General features: G+C 48.5%; 1 protein-coding gene across 1 annotated transcript in view; it reads left to right on the plus strand.

Annotated features, from left to right (window-relative positions):
- Window positions 1–533: 533 nt before the first annotated feature.
- Window positions 534–24,300, plus strand: part of jbug (filamin-type immunoglobulin domains fbug) — a 161,699-nt gene continuing 137,932 nt past the window's right edge. The window contains exons 1-2 of the mRNA XM_084594126.1: window positions 534–1,063; window positions 14,432–14,695. Of these exons, the coding sequence (XP_084450252.1) occupies window positions 952–1,063; window positions 14,432–14,695 (376 nt within the window). The 5' untranslated portion in view covers window positions 534–951. The remainder of the gene's footprint in view (window positions 1,064–14,431; window positions 14,696–24,300) is intronic.

Here is a 24,300-nt window from a genome sequence, read left to right on the forward strand (position 1 = left end):
GTGGCCTGTGACTGGTCATGTTTGGCAACAGAGTTTCCTAACTGACATGTATGGTACGTATGTGTGGCGTCTGCTGTTGTCTTGTATGTCATTCGTCTGCTAAGTAAGAAACATTCGAAAAAAAAAACAACAACAATGTATTCGTTTGAAATGCATAACTTAAGATAACGAAGTTAAAACCTTAGCCCGTTACTGAATAACAGCGATTTGCAAATGTAATCCCGACACTTGTTGACCCGCAATCCTAGGGACATACAAGCTACCTTGCCGAATCCATTCTCTGGATCAGCTCTGGATGCTCGATTTTCTCGAAGATGTCGCAAGAAAAGATGACTTACAATAACGGTATTGATCGGAGAAAATGCCTCCCTTATTGGCTAAACCAGTGGCAGCCAGACGCCTGGCACTTTCATGCTCGAGCAAAGTCTTGAAATGCATTGAAAAACCTAGGTATGGCCTAGGTACTAATGCTCCCCAGAAGTAAGGTAAGCCGCAACGTGCTTCACGGCGCGGCGCCGCGGCGCGGCGAAACCAGCGAGCGCGCGCGGATCGGAATGTTGTCAGTCCGGCTAGCACGCCAGCGCGAGAGCGCGCTGGAAAATTAAACGAAGAAAAAGGCAGCGGTTCTTTGCTGGCTCGTATTTTTTTCCGCCTCGGCCCGAAAGAGCTTCCCCGAACGTCGCTGAATGTGACGGCGGCTCACGGTGCTGCGGAGAGGTGTTCGGCGTGCCCACAGCGCTGCTGGTGTGTTGTCTACGTGGTGCTGGGTAGCTGGTGTGCGCGCGTGTGACAGCGGTTTTGTGGCGGTTGTGAGCGACCGCAGCGGCGTCACAGGATACACACGGACCTTAGTGGTGGTCAGCGGGCCGTACGCATACAACATGGATTAGACGGGGAGACAGCGAGCGCTTCGTGTGTTTTTCAAGCAGGCAGGCAAGCAGGCCTGCTGCGATGGAGTACGCCAACGGCGCGCTAGCTGCCGATGGTGGCGGAGGCTTCAGCCAGATCGGCATGAAGGCTCGCTCGCCGGAGGGTCACGCTGCTCGGGCTATGCAGATCAAAGGTTTGTGCTTCTGCGAATTATATATCTTCCGTGAGTGCTTAAAACGCAGCTGCAGCAGTGTCCCAAGGTGGGGCATTCCTGCGTACGCGGCGTCCTTCTTTGTGGCACATGCCGATTGCGGCCGGCCGTTTCACCTGTCCTTCGACCGCTCAGCGACTCAACCTGCTTGGGGTGCTAACTTGAGAGGCCAGAAATGCCAATGGTAGGCTTACTTTGTTGTCAGAGTTAAGTGCTGAAGATGCCGCGGCATGGTTAGAATGTGTGTGATGATCGAGGTTTCACTGTTATAATCAGCGCAGGTAGTGACAGGAATAAAATTTGGAACGCTCGCGACTTTTGTCTTTCATTAACGAGGCGAGATGATTAAATCTTCTTTGGATAAACAATGTTGTGCTCACTTACCACTTTGCTTTTTTTTTTTTTTTTTTTCTTTCTATAACTCTTCGCAATGTTCGTTGACGTATATTTCGTGTATACACGGCGGTCGCATACGAGCTGAACAAGAGGAATATATGTATACGTGTTGCGGTTACTCGGCGTCTTTTTCATTTTGAGCCGTTTTTTGTTGAGGCGCTAAACTGCCTAAGCGCTGCGTTGATTGCGTGCCCTGACACGCCCCCTCGATCAGTCCTGAACTCAATTAAGTTTTCACGCATCATAGGATCCCCTACCGCCTCGCAACCGTGGATTAAGCTCGTTATCTGTTCGCTCTTTCGCTTCCTTTCGCTATCTCTCTCTTTTTTTCTTTTTTTTTTTAATATTTCGCGAAAAGATGCACCGGAGCTCACAATAAGCTTTCCGCACATGAACATGAAGCATCCGTCCACGCACGTGTTCGTAGGCTGACAGTCGGTCACAGTTTAGCAGAACTTGTCGCTAACGCATGCCGACATACATCATCGATATTTTGACTTCCCTCACCAAGAAGTTTATTTTGATATCGCAAGAAAGTGCATTATCTACAATTATCACGACTTTGGTACTGTACGATATGCATGCATGTCGAATGTTGCGAAAATAGCGTTTTCCTCTCTGACGTGAACTGTTTACATAATGTTCTGCAGCCATGAACAAGTGACGAACTGCAGTAAAATATTCCGTGTTCTATGACCTCCGCCATATTTGCAAACAGGCAAGACGATCGAGGTCATGCTGCAGTCTGCGATCCTACGGTTGGCAAAAAGCACGGGAGCGGCACTGGCGCCAAGCTTGTCAAGGCGGGTTATATACTGTGGTCTGAAAGCGCCTTTTTGGCAGACAAAATAACCAGTGCTCAGTAATAACCAGGCACATGATCAAAAGGGATCATGCAATACCCCATATCTGGGGGCTTTGAGGTGTATTATAAATAAAATCAAGTAGATATGCACAAGATAGGGAGCAGAAATGTCGTGCCCATTAATCTGAACTCCAAGTTAGTATCGCTGCTAGAGCGCATCGCAGGGGTAGACTCGAGATTTGGACCTCAAGTCAAAATAGGTAAATGCATTAGGTCAGACTAGGTGCTCAGTTATAAAGTGCACCAGCAAGTGTGCCGTTTGCTGCTAGTCTGTTCCAAGCTGCTGTTTTAAGGTAGCCTGTGTTAATTTTTGCATACGTTGTCCGTTTGTCTTGTCAGAGATGAATGCAAAGTTGGAAAGGCATTGAACTTTCATAAAAGGGTATCAGATTGGAGATTTTGTATTTTTTGTATTTCAGAAAAAGAAAGCTGCAATTAGCAAACGCATTTGACCTTAGAAACGTGCTCCAAAATATCATTCAATGCTCCAAAACTCTCGTTTCGTTGCTCCAAAGCTGCTCCAAAATGCCCGGGCCTGCTCCACCCGTGTGTTTATAACGTGGCTAATCATGCAGCACCCAGACTGCAACGATGTCCGTTGGATGTATCATTGAGACCTGGGCGTACAAAGCCGAGAAGTGACTTTCGCTGGATATACGCGGTGAATGTATCGAAGAGGACTAGACGCAGTACATTCGGGCTCGAATTTATTTGTAACAGGCTTCGTCAATGCCATAACGTCGTCTCTTGGGAGGCCTTTTGCGGAGATCTTATGAGAAAAGCTCAAGAACCGACGCCCGTCTTGTTTTCCCCATTGAAACAAAAACACGCGGAAGTGGGGACACCGGTGAACCCAAAGGTGAACTGTTGAAAGCAGAAGTCTACTGGTGCTTCTTTTTTATCTATACACTCAGGACTGAAGCAATAAATAGAAAAGTGGGTTGCAACAAAATTTGGGTTTAAAATATTATTGCAGAAATTGTGGGATTTAAAATTCTTGCACTTCATTTATACGCTTCTGCAGCTGCGCCACAAAAACAGTACCGAAAATGTCGCAGAGATGACTGTCAAATTGCTTTCGGTTAAATGAGGGAGTTGTACTGTTCGGTTTAAATAGAAAAAGGAAGAAAACGGAGGAAAGTATAAAGTTTTCAGTATTCGCTTTCACCGCAAATGGCTCGCAAACTTAGCTAGCTTATTTGAAGAAAAAAAAAAAGAAAGAAAAGAAAACAGCGGGCAGGACGCGTTCACAAGGAAAACACAGGACGACGCTGGAACACAACTGAAGTGTTATCTTAGTGAACTTCCAGCAACAAAGCATGGCACACATGCACGAGAGCGACCACTACGTCACCAAATCCAACACAAAACAAAGGCATTCATTGTACGGGAGATGATAATGCGGGACAAGCATGAACTATTTTGGCGTGAACCTGACAGAGCTGTCGCTGACGCATTCAGTGCACAACTTCCCGAATTTAAGCTCTTCTAAGACATCTTGCTCTTATCTGCGTTTTCCCGCGGCCGATTATAACATTACCAAAGTCGTCCTGTGTATACTGCATGTGAACGCGACTTTTCCGTTGGTTTTTTTCGCGTACCATACATATATATCCACCAACTGGCCCAAAAAGCTATACGCTTATTCGAGTTGAATATTACCTAAGGAGGGATTCCAGAGTCCTCTTGATGCGATGGTGATGTTGAATCAAGTAGTGCAGTCGTGCGCTTTGCGGCATTGCTCCGCTAGCTTAACCGCCTCTACAGACCGGGAAGCACTATCCTCTTGCCGCCTGCTTAGTAAGAGCTGTTTACTACCATCGCCCGCTTAAAACAGTCGATTAATTAGGTTTCTTAGCTGCGTATGGGACACTGACACAAAGCCATGCATGTGCGTCACGAAAAGTATCCGTGTCCTCGCTACCACAATGACTGAGCCATCAAAATGCAAATCACGGGATGCCTCGCCCCCTCACTCAACCCAGCGCTACGGTAACGGTAACGTGCAGTTCTTAGAAGTTAACTTCAACATTGCTGCCGACAGTGTTATTTAACTAGCGTTGTTTTTTATTGACATCGGCAGCTTATAAGAGCTAGTTAGTGGTAAATAAGCTTTTTATGTTGACCAACACGCCGAAAGTATAGACTCTGCGACTTTTTATTATGCAGAACTGCCGCTTAATCACCTAAAAAAAAAAAAAATGTCAGCAATTTATTCGTTGGCAATATTATTCGCCGAAAACGAAAATCAACCTAAACTTGCGTTTTGAAATATAGACACCATAACACGCCTTCCTGCCCCGCCGTGGTGGTATAGTGGTTAGGACGCTTGACTACTGTGCCCGCAAGGACTCAGGATCGAAAAGCGGCCTCGGCGACCGCTTTTCGATGGAGGGGAAAAGCAAGGCGCCCGTGTGCAGCTAGCTGTACGATGTCAGTGCACGTTAAATTTCTGGAGCCATACACTGCGGCGTCTCTCATAGCCTGAGTCGCTTTGGGACTTGAATATCATAAACCAAACCAAAAATGTCCGCCGAATTATCAAAAAATAAAAACTGAAAATTGCAAACCTATAATTACATACGGTAGGCGATCGAGTTTGACTAGTATTTTTTATCAAAATGTCTAAGAAAGTTGCTCGAAAGTCGGTCAATAGTGGCGTGAAACGGGCCCATATGGGTCGAGAATTTCCGACTTTCGCGGCGGCGAATTCTTTGTTTGTTTGTTTTTTTCAGTTTTTGCTGATTTTTCTACGGTTGCGTGAAGCATAAAATTAAGGTGCCTGTTTGTTTAGAATCGAGTACGTTAATGATGCTGCAGCCACCTGGGAGAAACTAATGTGTACACGCGCCGGGTGCCTTTATACAAACAAGCGCTAAATGACCAGCTGCATTGTTGTGCCCCGCTTTATTGTGGGTATGCGGCATCGACTGATCAATTATTTCAACAGAATATTCGCTGTTTTCCTTTTCTTTTTCAGTTATCGTTTCTTTGCTTTGCAAGCTCTTTTTATACGCGTGCTCATGGTCACGCGCCTCGTCCTAATATATGAGGCATTCTACGCCCTTCATGGGCCGGATTTACAAGACTTTAATGCGATGTCGCTAAGGGTCCCGTGTCGCAGAACATCCGGAGTCATCGTTGTTCTCGTTGGCCGCGAACGAAAAATCCGGATGAAAAATTCAGGAGCGGTTTGAAATTTGCACGTTGACGCTAAATTTCTCAATGAAGTTCCGTGGCGGAAGGAAGACAATTGAGCGGAAATGAAAACTGAGCCAACTTTTTCAGTGGAGGTGGAAGTCGAACCCAGATCTTTCGTATTGTCAGACACACACACGCTCATAGGTTGCGAAGGCTCGCTGGTTCAAGTTGAAAAAAAATGGTATACCTACTGAATTCGTGATGCGAACGGGGTCCTACAACGGAATCGCGTTTTGATCTGCTTAATTGAGGATCCCCCACGGTATTAGCCGTGACGATCGGATTTGTATGATGGCAATGACAAGTTTCATAGCGTGATACATACAGTCGGAAATGGATGAAACGCGATAAAGCGAGCGCTTGCAACCTTCGATAAATTCTAAGCTTCGTGAAATTCATGCGCTTAGGTAAAGTGAAAAAAATATTTAGACATGCGGCTCTTAACAAGCATCGCTTACAGGACATTAAATTCACGTACCACGCTCTTGGAGCACCGTGTTTAATTCATTAAAGGGCAACTCCGGCGATTTTTCGACCGCACTGAGTTAATGATTGATTTATATTGCTGAAGGCTTGGGCATCACAGTACCCAATTACATTTTTTTTTTTTTTACAATAAGCAAGCAGTAATTTTAAATAAGCAAAAGACTCCAATAAAAATTAAAAATTCCGCGTGGGGCGCGGAGAACACTGCTTTGAGTTACGTCACATGATGATGACACAGGATTCTAGGCACTATAACATAGGCATGTAGCCGAGCCGCACGCACCCGCTGCCATTCTGCCGAGGTGTGCGAACGTCAATCGCTGTCGCGCACGGCACTGTGTCAAATATACTAAGCGATGTCGGAGAGTCGCCCTCGATGTCATCGGGCAGTTACAGCTAAAACTCGTCATTAAAATGCAGTTAAAAAAAAAAAACAAAAAAAAAAAAACACTCGTCATTAAAATGAAGCTAAATAAAAAACATAAGTAGTATTTGGCATGCGTGGCCAATGAGGGCAGAACGAGCGAGCGATCTTGAATAAATTATTGCCGTATGAAGCATTCCCTAAAATTTGCGAGTCATTTATGCACTCGAAAGCCCCGATGAATTCCCCCCCCTTTTTTTTTCTCTCTCTCAGTACCGACCATCTGCCTCGCGACGAGTGAGATTATTGTCCATATAGCAATACCTGTCCCTGCGCTCCCTGCTACATGGAGAAATTTAATGTTATTCCCACCAAACAACATTTGTTAGATTTAATGCCATTTTTCTACACGCTACACGATTTAATGCCATTTTTCTACACGACTAAAACTAATGCATTTTGCAAATGATTGCAATTGCGATGGATGAAAATTGGAGCGTACACAAAATTTAGTCCTTCGATATTCTGCGAAAATTATTGCGCTCGGAGCGAAAGTAGCTTTCAAATTCATGCTGACGTCCTACATGCCGTTGCATCCTTACATGACGTCTTACATCCAAAGGATTAATCGAAAGGAAAAAGGTTGGCTGGTTTTATGAAATCTAGGAGTGAGCGATGATGTGGTCCCTGCATGCATCCAAGCGATACGAGGCAGGATTGCTTGCTGAGAGGCTAGCTATCGTCAGGTGCCGGATTCGTGCCGTTTTCAGTGCTATGTAGTCCCACAGGAAGTGGTGAATGTCAGCTGCAACATTTTCGCCGTTGCACATCGGACACCCTGGGCGGGAACATAAGTGTCGGAAGTGAGTCCACGTCCGAGTGACAGCTGGTGTGAGGGCAACCCCGACCCGGATCCTCCTAAGCGCAACCTCCTCTGCTCGGGTGAGACCACGGGGGAGGGTTGCCGCACACGGAGGGATAAGAACACATGTGTGGCGCCGGACGTGTTTCTTTCTTGATAAAAGGAGGGTATCGTCGTCCACATCAAGGAGCCGTGGAAATGATGAGTCATGACTCACGAGGCGGGTCGCAAAATCTGCGTGACTTTGGGAAGACAGAAGGTCCCGTGGGTCCCACTCAATACGTACTGACAGATGGATGCGCGCCGCAAGCTGGTGGGTGTTTTGACATATTTTGGGGCAACGGTTGACACGTGGGAGGAAACGCACTGTTTGAAGTGCGTCAGTGCGGATGATAACGTGGGCCGCAAGGAGCACGGTTATGGTGGTCATGGAACAGAGTGCCTCCTGAACAGCCACGAGCTCAGCGCAAAAAGATGTAGGTGGTTCCAAAGGTTGAAACGTAGAGGTCTGATTCAGGCTAGGTCTCCACGGACAGCAGAGTGCAGTTTTTGCTTCACAGCCTTGTATGCTTGCATCCACGTACACTACAGTGGACTCTTGAGGCAGGTGAGCATCTTGCTCTTCAAATCACGAATACAAGCTAGCCGTACTCGTTCATTTTTAAGTGGTTCACTTTCACGTGCGGCGCTGTGGCTGTACGGTTGCTTTTCAGGTCGGTTCGCGGGGCTATAACCATGCTATAGGAAACGCGTGGCGCGGAAAAAAAAAAAAAAAAAAAAAAAAAAAAGTAGCTTCATTAGCCCCGGCACCCCATTGGCTCATTTAAGTTGCTCCATAATCCTCGGATTGGCTACCAAAATTGGGATCGTGATTGATGCGTAGGATGTGCCCCCAAAACTTGGTAAAACTAACTTAAAAATATGTTTTGGCGCGAAATTGGGAGAGCGCGCCGAGTCTCGGCCGCCTCTGAACACTCTTTTCTTCATCTGCCCTGTATTTGGTTCTGTCTTCAATAAACCGCCTTGTACAAGATTTCTACTCCAACTTGCAACGTCGCCGCACGAGCGGACGAAAGAGCCATGTTGCTCTTCGTTCGACTGATGCCTTGTACGATCCGCATCATTATCTTCATCGACCATCATCGTCTCGCAATTTAACCGTCTCTCTACTACCGATTTCCTGTGCTTATGTTTGTTCTCTGTGGACCTCCGGAGCCACCACGACTGCTCCAGTTTTCGTTGACGGCTGCTGCACGGAGACCTTGACTCCATCCTCCTAGAACTCGGTTTCTCCTTCTCCAGCTGAGCTTGCGATCGTGACTAAAATATGAGGACTAATTGGCTCCAGCTGGCGCAGTGAGAAACCATGCACGCTGGCTCTGCGAAGGCTTTTCTAACCCACGGCATTTATTTTTGCTCCTTGGCGCCTTGTGAGGAACGCCGATTTTCTATCTTTGATTCGGCTGAGGACCAGCGCCTGTGGTCAAGTCTTTAGCTAATAGAAAACTTTAACTGCCGTGTAGATGCGCCTCACGTCTTGTTTTCGGCCTCTTTGGTGATTTTGCTTGAAAGCATGCGCTACCGGTAAAAGCAATGGCCCCAACAGATGCCACTAAAAAGAAAGGAAACTGCACCTTGCACGACATATAAGAACCCTAACGATCGCCGTACTGAAATGTGTCGCCTTTTTAGCGCTTATCTAAGTACGTGACGTCACTGAGAGGCATGTGAGGTGGTTCAAGATGCTATCTTGGACGTTAGCTGGGTGGTATTTAGAGGGCCGCAGCGAAGGAAGGTGTAGTTGCGCTGTCATAAATTTTCTGCGGGGCTGGAAAGGTTGGGTGCGGAGCGGTGTCTTCGGTCTTGTTGGACCCGCTCTCTGGGCACGTAAGGGCAAGTTGGTAAAAGAGGGAGAGGAGGGGGGGGGGGGGTGGGGGGCTTGCGACCCCTTCCTTATACCTCACGCCCCACACATTTATTTAGTTCACCTTGTGCGCCAGAGTGCATCTTTCATCTCCAACTTCGCCCTCGTCCCTGTGACCTGTAATTATTCTGTAGCCTCCTTTCTCAAACAACAGAAATAGGAACGAGAGTAAAAGAGGTACAGAGAGTGAAGGGGGAAAATCTATTCGGACCACCGCGCATCGTATTATTAACCTGATTTATCCAGCCAGAGGTGGGTGCTTATCTGATCGACGCTATCTGTTGGTCATATAGCAGTCGCCGAATAAAAGTAACACATTTCTGGTGTGCGAGGGCACGTCGGGGTTTAACCCCGATTATCGCTCCTGATTAAGCACCCCGCAGGTCATCTTTATCGCTGGCTTTCCTGCGTGAACTGCCACGTGCCCCGTCAGCCGCGAAACGAAGGTGTGTTCGGCAATCATCGATGTTAGGTGAAAGGAAGGCGGGCGTAGACAAATATCATGTGGTCCAGAAGTGACAGAACTTATAACAATACAGTAATCCGAGAAGTAAAGACAGTAGCATGATGCGGTTTTCACTGAAATGCGCAGAAACACGTAGGATTTTTTTCATTTTTTTTTCATCAATACAAAATTTTACTGCGTTTGCCACCTTAAGGTGGCGTTGTATATAGACCCTATTTCTTTTCGCACCTGTTAGGTTTGCAGGGAGGCAGGAGGCTCTTGCATAGCGACCCCGTATCCCGCCAACTGCTGTCTTCTGCAAAATTTGAAACCGAAAGCGCAAACTGAAGGCCGCTGCCGGCACTCATAACAACTGTCGATAGCTATATCATGCCAGTAAGTGATATATCTATTCTTGCATTAAAACTCTTCGTTGATAAATCTTAATTTTCGTGCTTTCCTGTGTAATTCTGGGAAATCTTTATCGTTCTACTGTGCATTATTTCGAATGATCAAGGTTCTACCTTTTTCTATCACTTCAAGATCACGATGTAAGTGCTCGTCATTGTCATTTTCGTCTAGAGTCCTGGGTTGTCCAAAGCGCTAGGCTTTTTTTTTTTTTTTTTTAGTGACCTGTCTCACTTTGTTGTGCATAGTAAGGAAGAGAGAACATTCAACTAGGCCAAGCAAAGAATTAGAAAATATTTCCATTTTGTGGTATTGATCAGTGCAAAATTTAACGGGAAATTTTTCAGTGTTCAACTTCACAAAATGCGAACATTTTCTAATGATTACTTGCTTTTTATTGGCTCGCTTAATATGTATGTAATAACGAGCTCCTCTTCCCTATCCTTGTCTGTTCTATGGCTCAACGAGGACAGCCTTGTTGCCGTGGGGAGCATAAGAGGGTTTTTCACACAGCTATCGCTTTCAACCTTATAGATGTCGTTCTTTCCTACTTAGCACTCTTAGCACTAGCAATTGAACGGGATGTCCTATGTTCGCCGCGATGGACGAGGGCGGCGCTGATGAACATTCCCGAAGTTAGGCTAGACGAACCCCCCCCCCCCCCCCCCCCCGCACGCACACACAAACTCTGAAAATAGCAAATTGGATAACCGCCGCTGTACCCTTAATTGGTAGAGCAAAGTGTACTTGACATAATGAGGTCATGCATCTATTCGGATCCCAGATGTATTCGGATAACCTTTGGGCAATAAAATAATTTACGCTATTATTTTCCTATTTATCAACAGCACAAAAATTAGCCAGGGATTAACTCCGCTGTGTAGCTTTGGGGCGTTAAACCCCATAAACCAAACCAAACCTGAGTCGCTAACCTCCCTTTGTGATGGCGGTTCGAAGGCGAGGCATGAAATGAATGCAAGATCGCTAATTGGCACGTGTTCTCGTGCGATTCTCTACGATTCTTGCTATTTCCTCGTTCAGGTGACTGATTCCAGCGACATCGTGGATATGCGTGGGGCAGTTGAAGTTCCAAAAGGATGGGAATGAAATAAATTTGAATGAAATCTTTTTCGCTTCTGCCAATAACAAAACACCGTGCTACATTGCACGCATGCGGTAATGAGGCCCGCAATTGCAGAGCCAGCAGTGCGCGCGTGTTCGCTCTTAGTGTGAGTGATGCTTGCTCAGTGTTCTTTCTTGGGGCACAGCGCGGCTCGTATTTGCATAAGCCCTGCTAGTAGCTCGTATCTGAGTGCCCTTGCTTCACGAATAAAATAGCACAATGCACAGGTGCGTGGTCAATCGTCGCATGACTGGCATTCACTGGGACCATTAGATTTTTCTGAAGAAATAAAACAGTTTACCACGGTCCCTGATTGATTATGTACGCTTGCATATGCCTGCCTAGCTCGGATACATCCCGTTCGTAGCCCCTCCGGGGTGGCGCAGTTGTTACGGCGTTCTACTACTGTACCCAGGGATGCGTATCTTGTCAGTGCTGTCATTCTTGCTGTTTCTGTTCACAACCATACTGCCATTTACTATTGTCTTACGACACGAGCACACTGTGGGCAGGCAGCAGGGTACGTCGTGAACGTTCCCAGCCTGCCTTGAAGTGCATTCTGGTACTTGAAACACCTGTGAAGCTGTGAGTTCTCGGAGGTGAGAGTAATGCTTCTCTCGCCCCTGCAGAGATTTTGAGGGCCGAGGTGTCATAAAGGCCCAGTGCATGACTCAAGCAGATCCTGTTACCTGGGAACTTTTTTCGCTCCCTGTAATTATCCACATTCCAAGACCTCGTTGCTAGGAAGTCCCTAAGACTGATAAACACTGTTATTCATTTCACTCCAGATATTAGTTATGCATTCATTCAGTAAATGCCCCGCCGGGGTGGTGCAGTGGTTACGGCGCTCGACTATATGCTGTTCGCAAGGATACGGGATCGAATCTCGGCCTCAGCGGCCGCTTTTCGATGGAGGCGAAAAACAAGGCGCCCGTGTGCTGTGCGATGTCAGAGCACGTTAAAGAACCCCAGGTGGTAGAAATTTCCGGGGTCCTCCACTACGATCTCTCTCATAGTCTGAATCGCTTTGGGACGTTAAACCCCACAAACCAAACCAAACATCCCGTTCTCATGCTTCGCGCTCATACAGTGCGCTTAGCGGCCTTACTATTTCGTTACAGCGTGTGAGCATTCATATAAATGCGCTGCTAAGGCACATTTTTTTACTGCGAAATTCCGGCAACATATAAGCGTTCCGGCTACCCGCTCAAGCAAGTGAAACCTCGTGTTTCGTTCGTGAAAGCTTGTCAAAACACCTTATGGAAACTGACGTTATGTTTAGTTAAAGCAGCCACGCGAAGATCCGTGATAAACGACTGTCATGCGGCGAAGAGGGTCTGCAGGATGGGGACTGGCCTTCCCTGAAGTTCACTAAAAGTAATTGTTTAATTCTCTTAAGCTCGCAATGTGGTGCGCCGCGTGTGAAGGGCTTCGTTGTGGTTTAAGCACACGCACGACGTTGAGTGAGAAAAGCTGCAGTTATGATTGCTGCTCTAGCTATGCTGTCTGTCAGTCGGCACCGGTAGTCATGATGATTGAGCTAGACATCAGCATTTCGGCAGCAATCGCAGCGCTATTTCCGCTGATGGAGTGGCAAGCGCATGTCGTTGCCTGCGACGTGCAACACCTTTGCCGTTGGGAGTGAAACAGAATTTTCTCTGCATCTGGTCGCAAGCACACATGTAGTGCGGAGGTTTAGTGCTCAGCATATCCTTCTTTCGCATTATCCGGGGTTTCGCTGTAAGTGGAGTCACGACATTCCTGTCTCTGCGTGTGAAAGGGTATCGTAGGCCGACAATGGTCTGCATCGCTGTCTCGCGTGACCTCAATTGTGAGCGGCCGTCTGGGCAACATGACGGGCGTCCGGTCGTGACGCGCCGATAGCTGCGGCTGTGCTGCAGGCGTCAGCGGCGAGCGCAGTACAGATGGATAGGAAACGCGTAAGCGCCGACGCCAAAGCGTTAATATAAGCGTGATGACGATGAGCCTTCTCCGTGCGAAGTTGGGCCGGGAGGCAGGAAACAAAGAAGGGGGACAAGTTCACGCTGATTTCCGGCCGACGAATGTCGGCGAGAGCGGCGTAGATGGCGGAATCACTGTGACACCACGCGGCACATCCGTGGCTTCCGCATTGACGGGTTCACATTGTGGCGCATTGAGTGGTTCATATTTAAGTGGTTCACTTTCACGTATGGCACTGTGTATAGGCTTTAACAGCCTGCGCTGACAGTCGCCTGGGGTGGACGCACAACGGGGTTTTTGCGTGTGGCCATTCGTCAAGTGCACTGCCACATTCCTCCCTCATTTGTGTGGCGATGGATAACCAGATACTCGTGTACTACATAAATTTGGTTGCAAATAGTCTGGAGCAATCCATTTCGCGTGCTACCTGACCATAGTGGGCGCTTATGCGCATGAAGTCTATTAACTTTGTAACGCCGAGCGTCTAACTCTTGAGAGACAACGTTTACTGTTTTGAATTGAGTGATGAGGAAAACTGTGTTCCACGCCGAAGTCCATTTTATGAGGACACACGTGTGTGTGTGTGCGTGTGTGTGTGTGTGCGTGTGTGTGTGTGTGTGTGTGTGTGTGTGTGTGTGTGTGTGTGTGTGTGTGTGTGTGTGTGTGTGTGTGTGTGTGTGTGTGTGTGTGTGTGTGTGTGTGTGTGTGTGTGTGTGTGTGTGTGTGTGTGTGTGTGTGTGTGTGTGTCCTGGTATTGCTGGTTTGTGTTTGTGGTTACATGGGGGCAGAGAGTAAACGGTAAGCAGTTTCAACGTTCGACGCATTAACGAGAATTTCGGAAGATTTATTCGGCTCTCTTCCTTAGTCAACGGTATTTTGTTGCAAGATGCCGGCTGTTAGGCTGGAGGCCACACGGCCAGACGAACGTGGCGTGCTTAGTATCTCCCTAGAAGCATTGCGAAAGACAGGCCAGTTCGATCCTGCTCTAGTCTCCATCTGCAGTTTCATTTCTTACGTTCGCTTTTGTTTGTTTGTTTACTTTTTTGGGGAGATGATGCCTACTCTTATTTTAAGAGCCAGCTCTTCTCAATTCACTGCGGCTTTTCGGAACTGAGGTACGGGAACTCTTTGGAAGGATTGAACATAGGGCAAGTACTTACTCTCAGGGTTACCAGGACAGAAGAGTGTTGGTGGGGAACGCAAATTTAAGTATACGCGTGCCCTATCAGAAACACGGTACGTTCGCGGCTAAGCAACCCGCTTCGATGGATGGCTTAAAAACGGACGTTGTGTTTTTCCCTCGCACATGCGCAGGTGACGAGTTCGTCTGGGTGGAGATCCAGGAGAAGACGTTCACGAACTGGGTGAACGAGCAGCTTCGGCCAGCGGGCGCCGGCGCCGTGAGCGACCTGCGCCGCGACCTGAGCGACGGCTTGCGACTCATCTCGCTCGTTGAGGCGCTGCAGAAGCGTCGCCTGCGGCGCATCGCTCGACCCCAGAACCAGCACCAGTGCCTGGAGAATGTCCAGACGGCGCTCACCGCCATGGCGCAGGACAACATCAAGCTCGTCAACATCGGTGAGCACTCCTCCATTCCCGATCCGTCTGCACGCGATCGGACGTTACGGGCGCCATGATAGTGCACCACGCATCACCTTGCATTATGCAGAGTAGAATGCGGTGAGCTGCCTGAAAGAACGCGCAGTTTGCATGGGTGGAGTTTATGAAAAAGGCTACCGGAGATAATCCTGAACTGCGTGGAGCTTGTAGTTTGGGAGGCAAAACGTCTGAACTATAAAATTGCCATTAGTCGCCAGGCACACAGTAGTCTTTTTAAGCGATGGCCGTAAAAAAATAAACAAAAAGAACGGGGGAAATGAAGATAATAAGCTTAACGAAATAAGCTTCGTTGCCCTCCGATGCACGTGACCCCGCGGGAACGACTCTCCACATGCAGCTCGTGCACGATTGGAGATGCTGTGGAGAATTTAGCTGTTCCGCAGCATTTACGACATCCCGCTTGTTGACTTTTCGTCGCGAACTGCATGGCCGTGGGGAGAGCAGATTTATCGGCACCGCTGGCGGCCGGAAGCGAGCGGCTCTATTGCTCTGCCTCGATGACCAGGCCTTGCCCGATAAGACGATACGTGCGCTGCAGAGGCCGTGCGTCACCGTGCAACGTTTGAGTCAGACCTGTCGCGAGTCTTGTGGGGACGCCGGGTGGGACGCGTGCTAGAGGACGACAGGACGTGCAGTGACGCGCGGGGCGTTGCTCTGTTTACCACGGTTCTGTGGTAAACAGAACCGTGATGAAAAATGGACATGGGCAGGACATGTAGTGCGAAAAGAGGATAACCGATGGTCGCTTAGGGTAACAAACTGGATTCCAAGGGAAGGAAAGCATAGCAGGGAGCGGCAGAAAGTTAGGTGGGTGGATGAGGTTAAGAAGTTCGCAGGGGTCAATGGATGCAGCTAGCACAGAACCGGGTTAAGTGGAGAAATATGGGAGAGGCCTTCGCCCTGCAGTGGGTATAGTTAGGCTGATGATGATGATGATGTATCGTCGTCAGACTAGCGCTGATCGATGCACACTTCTGTCGTCTTTATTGACCAATCAAGGCATAAAAAAAAGAAAACGGAGGTACAAATAATTAATAATTGCATTATTGGTCTCTATATACGAAGCAAACCAAGCAAAACTTCTGTCAAAATTGCAACACATTTTTTTTTTTCTTTCGAGTCTGTCGACGATAGTAGTCACAGTCAGTGTTAGCTGGTGCCTTATTTTTGAAAGCCGAAACAACTTTATGAAGTGCCACATGCCGAGTGTCATCACTCCACCTCAGCTCACGGGATCAACAACAATTATGCGAATGTAGTACGTGAAAAAACGTGCTGCTGTTCGCGAAACGTTTTCGATGTGCAATATTAATCATTCCAGTATACTTGGAGCGCTTAGCCTTCACTATTAATGATGGGCATTATTCTATACTGAACTCTACTTGATTAGAAGCTGAGCTAATTGTACCTGCGGGTTCTAGGTAACAGTTGACTACGCTTTCACCGCCTCAATATGTTTTTAAACCAAAATAAAGACAAATTGTAGGGCTGAATGTTTTGCCTCAACCGGAACGCGGCTGTCGGATTTGGATGCAATTCAAGAATAAATCAGCAAATGTCCCTCAGTGGAGGCCCTCTAGCCATTTGCGTCGACACGTTCTCACGACGTCGTGGTAAATCCCCTTGGAGCCAAGAGGACACCATACATAGCCCGAATCACGAAGTCAGGGCTGTACAGGCTGGGAGTTGGTGGAATTGTAGCTGTGCTGCTCCTGTAGTCCTCTATCGAATTCGCGCTTCGATTCCCAACTACTGCGGTCGCTGTTTAGTTTACGCATAGCGTCATATGAAAACGAAAATGCCGTGTCGAGGGAGAAAACGGGCGTCGGATATCTCGCCGTTCGCTTCTTGCCAGCTTATATCAAGCGGATGACGAGTTGGGCTGCCTATCTGTTTCGGTCCTATAGTTATGAGGGAATGGCGTAAATGCGTACCGGGTGCGCAATATTTTCCGCAAACAACGCCTTTTACTCATTTCCCAGCGATACGGCGAGAAGTGACAGCCTTTGTCAGCTTTGGCCCGTTACCGCAGTGACGCCGCCGCCTTGTACGGTTCGCTCGGAGAGCTCCACCACTCACCTGGGCTCATTAAAACGACCCAAGGGCTTTTTTACCATACACGTGTCACATGACCATAGTATCCTCATGACCTCATTCGGCGCATATTACATAACTCGGGTCAACCTGGGCACGTTGTCTTTAAGCAGCAGGTAAGCGCGAAAGTTTTCACAATATTCTACGACGTCACTATCCGTGACCTCATTCGGCGCATACTGCATAACTCAGGTTAATCTGGGCAACGTTTTTTTTAAGCAGCAGATAAGCGCAGAAGTTTTCACAACATTATCCCACGACGTCACTTGAGTCGCATCGTTTCAGAGCCAACGCATACCTTAGACACTTAAGGCAGCGAAGGAATTTGGAAGTGCACCATTTGATTGCTTACAAAAAAAAAAAAAATAAAAAAAAAATAAAAAACGGGGGGGGGGGGGGGGGGGGGGGGGGGAGGGGGGGGGGGTAAGAGTAAGAACAGTAAGCGTTATCTAGGTACACCAAAAGCGACAATCTTCTCACGTATATGTCTCCCTGGGCTCGTACTTGGCGGGTTGGGCAGCGCGAATATGTCCTGAGATCTGCCGGGCGTACTTTAGTAAGGTTAGGGTGTTTGTTGGTTCGATTCCAGCCTGCGGCCCCTTCCGATCGAGAACGCTCATGTTCTGAGAATTCAGCACGAATGAGAGCAATCCCAGCTGGGTGGCCTTCGAATTACTCGTATGCTAGCGCGTTGTTTTCTGCACCTAAAATTGGTTGATTGTTAACCTCATGGTTTAAGCCAGTCTTGGATGGAGCCTTCTGTGCCGCCAGCCTCCTCAGCGTGAACTAGGTGGAATTGATTTCGTATCCTAATTATGTAGTTGTTTCACTGGAGCACAAGTGCTACGTGCAAGAATGCGGCCCACAAAGCCTGTTGGGAATCACGCTGCCCACCAGTGTCAAGTTCACGTAGTGCGTGTCTTGTTGGGAAGCACTGTCGCCGAATGCGTTTTTCATTTGTAGCAAGTCTCACGCGGATCAAAATAATTTACCCCCCCCCCCCCCCCCCCCCCCCCTCTTTCCGACTCGGCTCGCTCCTACGAACGGATACGTTGTGAAAAGAAAGAACCGAGTTGAGTTAGCACTTGTAGTAGTTTACTGTACTAGCAATACAGCATAGCTTTCGTAACAACTGGTGTTGGCTCCGTCCGAGCGCTACCTGTAACTCCTGTCGTGGCTGTCCAGAGCGGATAAGGCCCACTGCTTTTTAATGACTGCGACTTCAAGTAACACCACGATTCCAGCCGTGAATGAAAACCTCTTGTGTGAAAGTTGTATTGTTCTTATGGGAAATAGTGGTCTCGTTCAGTGCAAGCTATAGACACACGCTCGTCTCTCCGCGCGTTGAACGGCCTTGACCGCGTCTCGCATTCCACCCGGAACTCTTTCAGGTTATATACATGTAGGGTACCTCGAGACCTCGATGCCCGCGGTTGCTGCCGTCGTGGCGCTTCGCCGCATAACGCGCATGCGTAGATGGTCGCGCTGAAAATGTGTTCGACAACAGCTATGCAGGAAAAAGAAAAGGAGGCTTTCTTAACGGACCTGAACAAAACAAAACAAATATAGCCATCGTTGGAGAAGCCCGTGTAAACTGCATTCGTGTCCGCTTGCATACCGTGGTTCCCGCGGGAAGTTAACTGGTGTGTGCGTGTTCGGGAGAGGGGGAATGTGATCGGGCCCGGAGCGGCTGTGTGTGTTTGGGAGGGGGGATGAGTGACCGCATTTTGTGGTGGCAGCCGCTCGGCAGACCCCTCAACTGTAGCCGAGGGGGAATGATCAATTACGGAGGCGATTAACGAGCATTGGCGAAGCTCCCGCGCTCCTGCCTCGACTGTACTGCAGCCCGCCGCTGCGTAGACGCCGCGAGGTGCGAATAGCTGCACTTCCCTTCTTTCTTTGCATTCCTGCGGGCTCGTTTCTTCCTTCATTTATTTCTTTCCACCTGCCTTGTTTCTCCACTAATCTGTCTGCACATTCTGCGCCTATTTGGCGAGGTATCCACGCCGCGGGTGGATGCAAAAACACCGCGTGGGCACGTCCGTCTTTGTTAGGTTTTCGCTCGGACATTCTTATTTTGGCAGATAAATGTTCTTGCTGACCGGAGGAGTGCAGTGGGCACGGTCTGTGTATACTACGGCAGCGTATTTGTCGAACGTAACCGAGCTGCATGGTTTGCTTCTTAGCCGTGCGCATTGTTCTTCAGCGAAAGGTTCTTCAGTCAAACGTTGTTCGATGAAACGATTTTCGTTGAACACTCTGGGATAAGCAGCACGTGACTGCAGTGCTCACTTGTTTGCCCATGCACTCAGCACTGTAATTGCGCGGTATGTGGCCAAAAAGAAATACACAACGTCACGCGGCTCGAAGTGTAAATCGGAGTTCTCGTACGTGTCAATCTCCTTTGTCAAAGTGTTTCGTCGACTGCTACTTGGTGGCAGTGTCAAAGACAGCGAAGACTAGCTACCTTCCCTGCGTCTGCGTCAGGGAAATGTAGGCATTATGGTCATGCAAATTATACATGTAGGCTGATGCTTCCGCGCGCATTACTACGCGGACTGACTGGCGCGCGAAAACGCGTTCGCCTCTCGATCGCGCATTCTTGCATGCAGTTTGCGCGGTAAAGCCTGGCAAGCCGCCATGCGGAAAGGTTTGTCGGCCAAGAATGCGTCGTTGAAATGGAATGTTCAGCATGATAGGAATTATTGCCGCGGGGAGTTAAAAGACGAAGCTGACCGCGCAATTGCGTACAGGCGGAGTAACAAAAAAAAAAAAAAAATGATAGGCTGTGTAGGAGGCGGCTACAACACGTGCTCTCCTCCAGCACTCAGGTGTTCGGACCCGCCTTTCGCAACGACTAATCTACCCGACGAAGCTGTGCCTAATTGAGGAGTTCAGCACTGACAGCTTGAATGCTTGGTCGGCGCAGTCTTCTCTCCCATTTCTCCTCGGAGAAAGAAAGGTGGGAATAAAGAAAGAAAAAAAAAAAAAACAACGTTAACGCGTCATGCCAGCGCGGAGCGAAGACAGTTGGTGGGAGGCAGCATCTCCTCCCTGGTGTAGTTTAATGTGCCGACGACGCGTGCACTGTGCGTACCATTACCTGTGCGCCGATGTCTCGCCCCGTGGAGGGGCGTCCGGCTGACGTGTTGTGTGTGTGCGTATGTATATGCGCGCACGCACACTACATTCGTCCCTCCGCGCCGCCGCGGTGGCGTGCTCTCTTTCCTCGTAATGGAGGTGTCCCTGCTGTGCGCCGTGGTACGCGGAGCAGTGGAGTAGTCTACCTCCGCCTTTTCCTCGTGCGGCTGAGCTTTTTCCGGCTTCCCTCGTCGCCCGGCCGGTGTCCTTGCCCTTTCCGGTTCAGCTGCCTCCGCCTCCGGGCGCCGCCCGAGAAGCTCGCCATCACCTCTGCGATTGCGTGCGCGCTAGCTGCTCCGACGCGGGATCCCGCCGGCAGAGCCTCTGTCCAGGCCTTGCGGGGTGACAGAGAACGGTGTTGCGGGAGCGGGCATCTCCTCTGACATCGTTTAGTAGTTTCGGTAAATCGCTAGTTCGGATTTATGTGCAGTCGTAGTGGTGAAAACTTTATTTCCGTAAAGTCGTTATTTCGGATACACTCGGCACTGTGTGACGCATGCCTTGTGGGCTAAGAAATAAATTTAGGCACTCCCTTGTGGCCAGTATTCGTTTCACACTGGCAGAAAAATTGGCCTTGCCGTGAGCGCAACGCAGCCGAGTGGCACGGTGGCAAGATTCTTTGTACAAGAAAGCCGGCTTCGGCGTAGTTAGTCGTCGTGGGCACAAAATCGCGGGCAGCTGGTATCTGACAGGTGACATTACCCGGCATTGATTGGTCGGCTGGTTGTATGACGTCACGAGGCCATCTCCTTTGTGATTGGAAAGGGGGGGGGGGGGTACAAATCGAACCCCCGGCACCTTTGTCCCGAGTCAGACTCGGTAAGCCACGGAGGTACCTTTGTGCGGCCTATTTAAACGGGGTTTGTGTCTAAGCGGGTGCTACTGCACATGATGTGGTGTCTCTTTTCCGAATGATATATTTGAGGTAGACGTTGGGGAGCCGCGGACGGGATCCTATGAAGCCGTTGCGTCATAGCCTTCAAGACGGAGCTTTAGGAGTCTGCCACCCCTCCACCCCTCCACAACTCAAACAATGGAAAAAAGAAAAGAAGTCAGCAACAGTAGCAATGGCTACGTGTTTTAGTTGTATGCGAAGGCCGAATACGGAGATGTATTATACAAATCAAGCAGTCCTTCAGCAGACGTCTCACTCTGGCAGCTCTTGCGCATGGCTCGAATCGCTGATCATCAGACTCCGCTTGACGGTGCAGTACAGACCGAAAACTCGTACCTTGCGCTCACGAAGAAGTACTGAAGAATGCGCATTCTTTCACGCCGTACCGCCTATGCTTTGCGTTCGCGTCGTGCAAATTGCGTCACCTAACGGTGTCTGGTGCAACTTGACGGCACACGCGCACGGTCACATACACGTACTAACAGCTGTCTGCGCGCGTATCATTGCCGTATCACTCCTTCTCACCGACGCTCTTGGTTGAGTCACCAACACGCCCGAATAGCAATCTGAACTTCTTCATGGCGCGGAGGAAGGCTGTCACGCGCATGCGCTCACTAAGTTCACGGTCGCATGGATAACGCCAGGGCGTGCACGTGTGAGGGCGTGATCAGCGTCGCTTTCGTCTCCGCCCTGGCGTATGTGGCAAAAATGTATACTGGCCTCGTCATTAGCGTAGCGGGTGAAATTTTTTTTTGCATGGCGCAGGCTTTTCTTTATTCCTCCGGCGTGCTCAGCAAACAAGAAAACAGGGGGTGAGGGTTTGACCTGTGTACAAGTGCGCAAATTTTGTTTCTCCACTGTTTGGAATTAAAACAAGGATTCATCCTTTTCAGCTTGGATTTCTGCGGGGCATAGCGCGTAAAGACTAATTTACGGTCAGTTTCACAGAAGAGGACATCCGATGCATTACGTGAATAATAAACGAAATAAAAAAAAAAAGGAGAGAAAAAAAAAACACGGAAAATTTTGTAGACACGAATTTGTTCGTGTTTATATACCGTGGGGACTCGAGCTTTCTTTTCTATACTCCTTTACGATGATATTTAACCGTACGCAGCCTCCGAGAAATTACGCACTGTGGGCTGTCAAAATACGGGGAATGATCTCAAACATCATGCCGACAGATTCAGCGAAGCATTAGCAGGCGCCCGAAGCAAAGGAAACAGCTGTAGACGGCGACCGAACCAACCTGTCGTATAAATTTCGAATGACGTCACCTCATGCTCACATGCGTTTCCTGCTTCACTGCACTTCTTGTGTCCCTTCTCTTTTCGCCGAGGGAGGATGAAACAGTATGTATTTGGAAAGAAGGAGAACTAGGTATTAACTACTTCAATGTATTTGGAATTAGAAAGAGTGCAGTCGAACAGTGTAAAAAAAAAAAAAATCGTAGACTGTTGTAGTCGACGTCCCCGAACCGCGCAAGTTGTGGCTGTCCCTTATGCTTGCATTTTATTCGTCCCGAGGCTGGCTACTTCAAGCGTGCAGATAGAGACAGCGACAACAATAAATAGCAGATAGAGGTAGCGTTTTGGCTGTGCAGTGTTGTGAGGAGGCGCTCATTCTTCGCCAGTAATCACTCGAAATTCCAACGTGATAACTCGCTTTGTGTTTACTTCCCCATTGTACTCGCTGGGACTCTTTTGTATTCCATCTCTCTTCTCTTTGAATATGCCGAAAAAGCTGCTGTCGCCATAGCCTTCCCATCAAGCACTAATCAAGAGCGTGTAATGAAGCCTCTTATACCGGGTCACCATTGTTCTCTTATAGTGGGACACAAAGCAGACAGTTCCAGCTGGATCCAGTTCCCGTCTATTCGACATTTTAGCCAAGATCGGCGTAACGATATCCGTCAACGCCGGCTTTATGCGACCTACGGCGTGTAATTGAGAAAAAAACAACAACAAATAATTCGTTTATTCAGTTTAGAAAGCGTGTCGACTCCCAGCTGCCTTTGGCGTAACCGCAGCCAGTGAGTTTATTTTTATTTCGGCATCATTATTAGAGGTTCCGTGATATGCAAACCCCGCCTTCATTACAGACATTTAATGCCCATATTGGTCGAGACCGCGGTGACGACATAGAGGTCACATGATCACGAAGGACCAATCACGGAGTACCACTAACAGTAGTCATTGGGGTTCTTATTCCTCAATCGCCGACGTGCTGACGGCAACGAAACTGATGCAAAAATGGCATTGCGTTCCCTTTTAAGAATGCTTAAGTGACCTCATACTTTTTTTTTAATTGTATTTCTGCGTCATATTTCGTTGAAACGTATTACTGCGGTGCATCTAGTCGCTTTTTGATTAAGAAACGCGAATGCTTGTTGTGACGATTCCTCACAGCAGGGGGCGCAGATGGTTTCCGCAAGCGTCTCTTCGACGGTGTCCAAACCCACCTGGGTCGTGAAGAAGCGGGAAGGAAAATAGTGAAATAAACGCTCTCCCCACGTATTGGCCTTTGCAGCCCTATAACACTTGTGAACCGCGCTTTTATGGAGGCTGGTAATGCTAAGCAGTAACCGAATTGTGTCTGTACGCATGTCAGTGCGCGGATGGATTGGATGAGTAAAGTGACTGAATGACTTGTATGAATGGAATTAAGGTTCGTAGTATGGGCGCACAAATTTTACGTATTTCGCCCGCTTTCCGGCGTCGGAAAGTTCACCGCTTGCAGTACGCGACATGGCATTGAACGACCTGCGTAACCGGACCGAGAAGAGGAGGAGAAGGGCGCAGTGAATGAGAGAGCCTTCGCTCTTTGTCGGCGCCCGCATAGCTCTCAAGGCAGCGCCCGCCTCCGTGCCGCTGCTGCTGCGCAGGAATGGCAAGTGCCGTATCTACGCGTGCGTAGCCGACTCGCCTGTTGAGACTCACCTGCGAGTTCGGTCTCGGCCGCGGCGGCCGTGTTCAGACAAAGGTGATATAACAAAAAAAAAAAAAAGTTTACGAGACACATTGGCGACACTTAGGCGAAGACTGAGGTTCGAAGCAGTGTGTATAAAACGGCTATGGACGTCTCGAGAAGTCTAACCATTACTATTGGTTAGTGATAGCTAACCATGACTTCCACTTTCTGAGTACTAGTTAGTGTCTGGTTACTGCTAGTTAAACACCCCTTAGTAAGTGACGGTTAGTGATAGTTACGATGACGTCCAAATGCTAGGGTTCCTATGGGCATCTGCTTAACTATTTTGTAAGTTAGTCGTAGGTTATCATGAAATTATCTTGAAAATGTCTTAAATCATGTTCCGATATCATCCGGTTGCTATTAAGTATCAATTCAATGGTGATTGGCATATGCCCATATAAGGCATGCACCCGAAACGTGGACGCATTTACTAACGACAGTATGAGGCATTAAAGGCTTC

This window comes from Amblyomma maculatum, chromosome 2 (assembly GCF_055883805.1).
Source record: "Amblyomma maculatum isolate TAMU_Amacu chromosome 2, ASM5588380v1, whole genome shotgun sequence".
In the NCBI taxonomy this organism is placed as follows: domain Eukaryota; kingdom Metazoa; phylum Arthropoda; class Arachnida; order Ixodida; family Ixodidae; genus Amblyomma; species Amblyomma maculatum.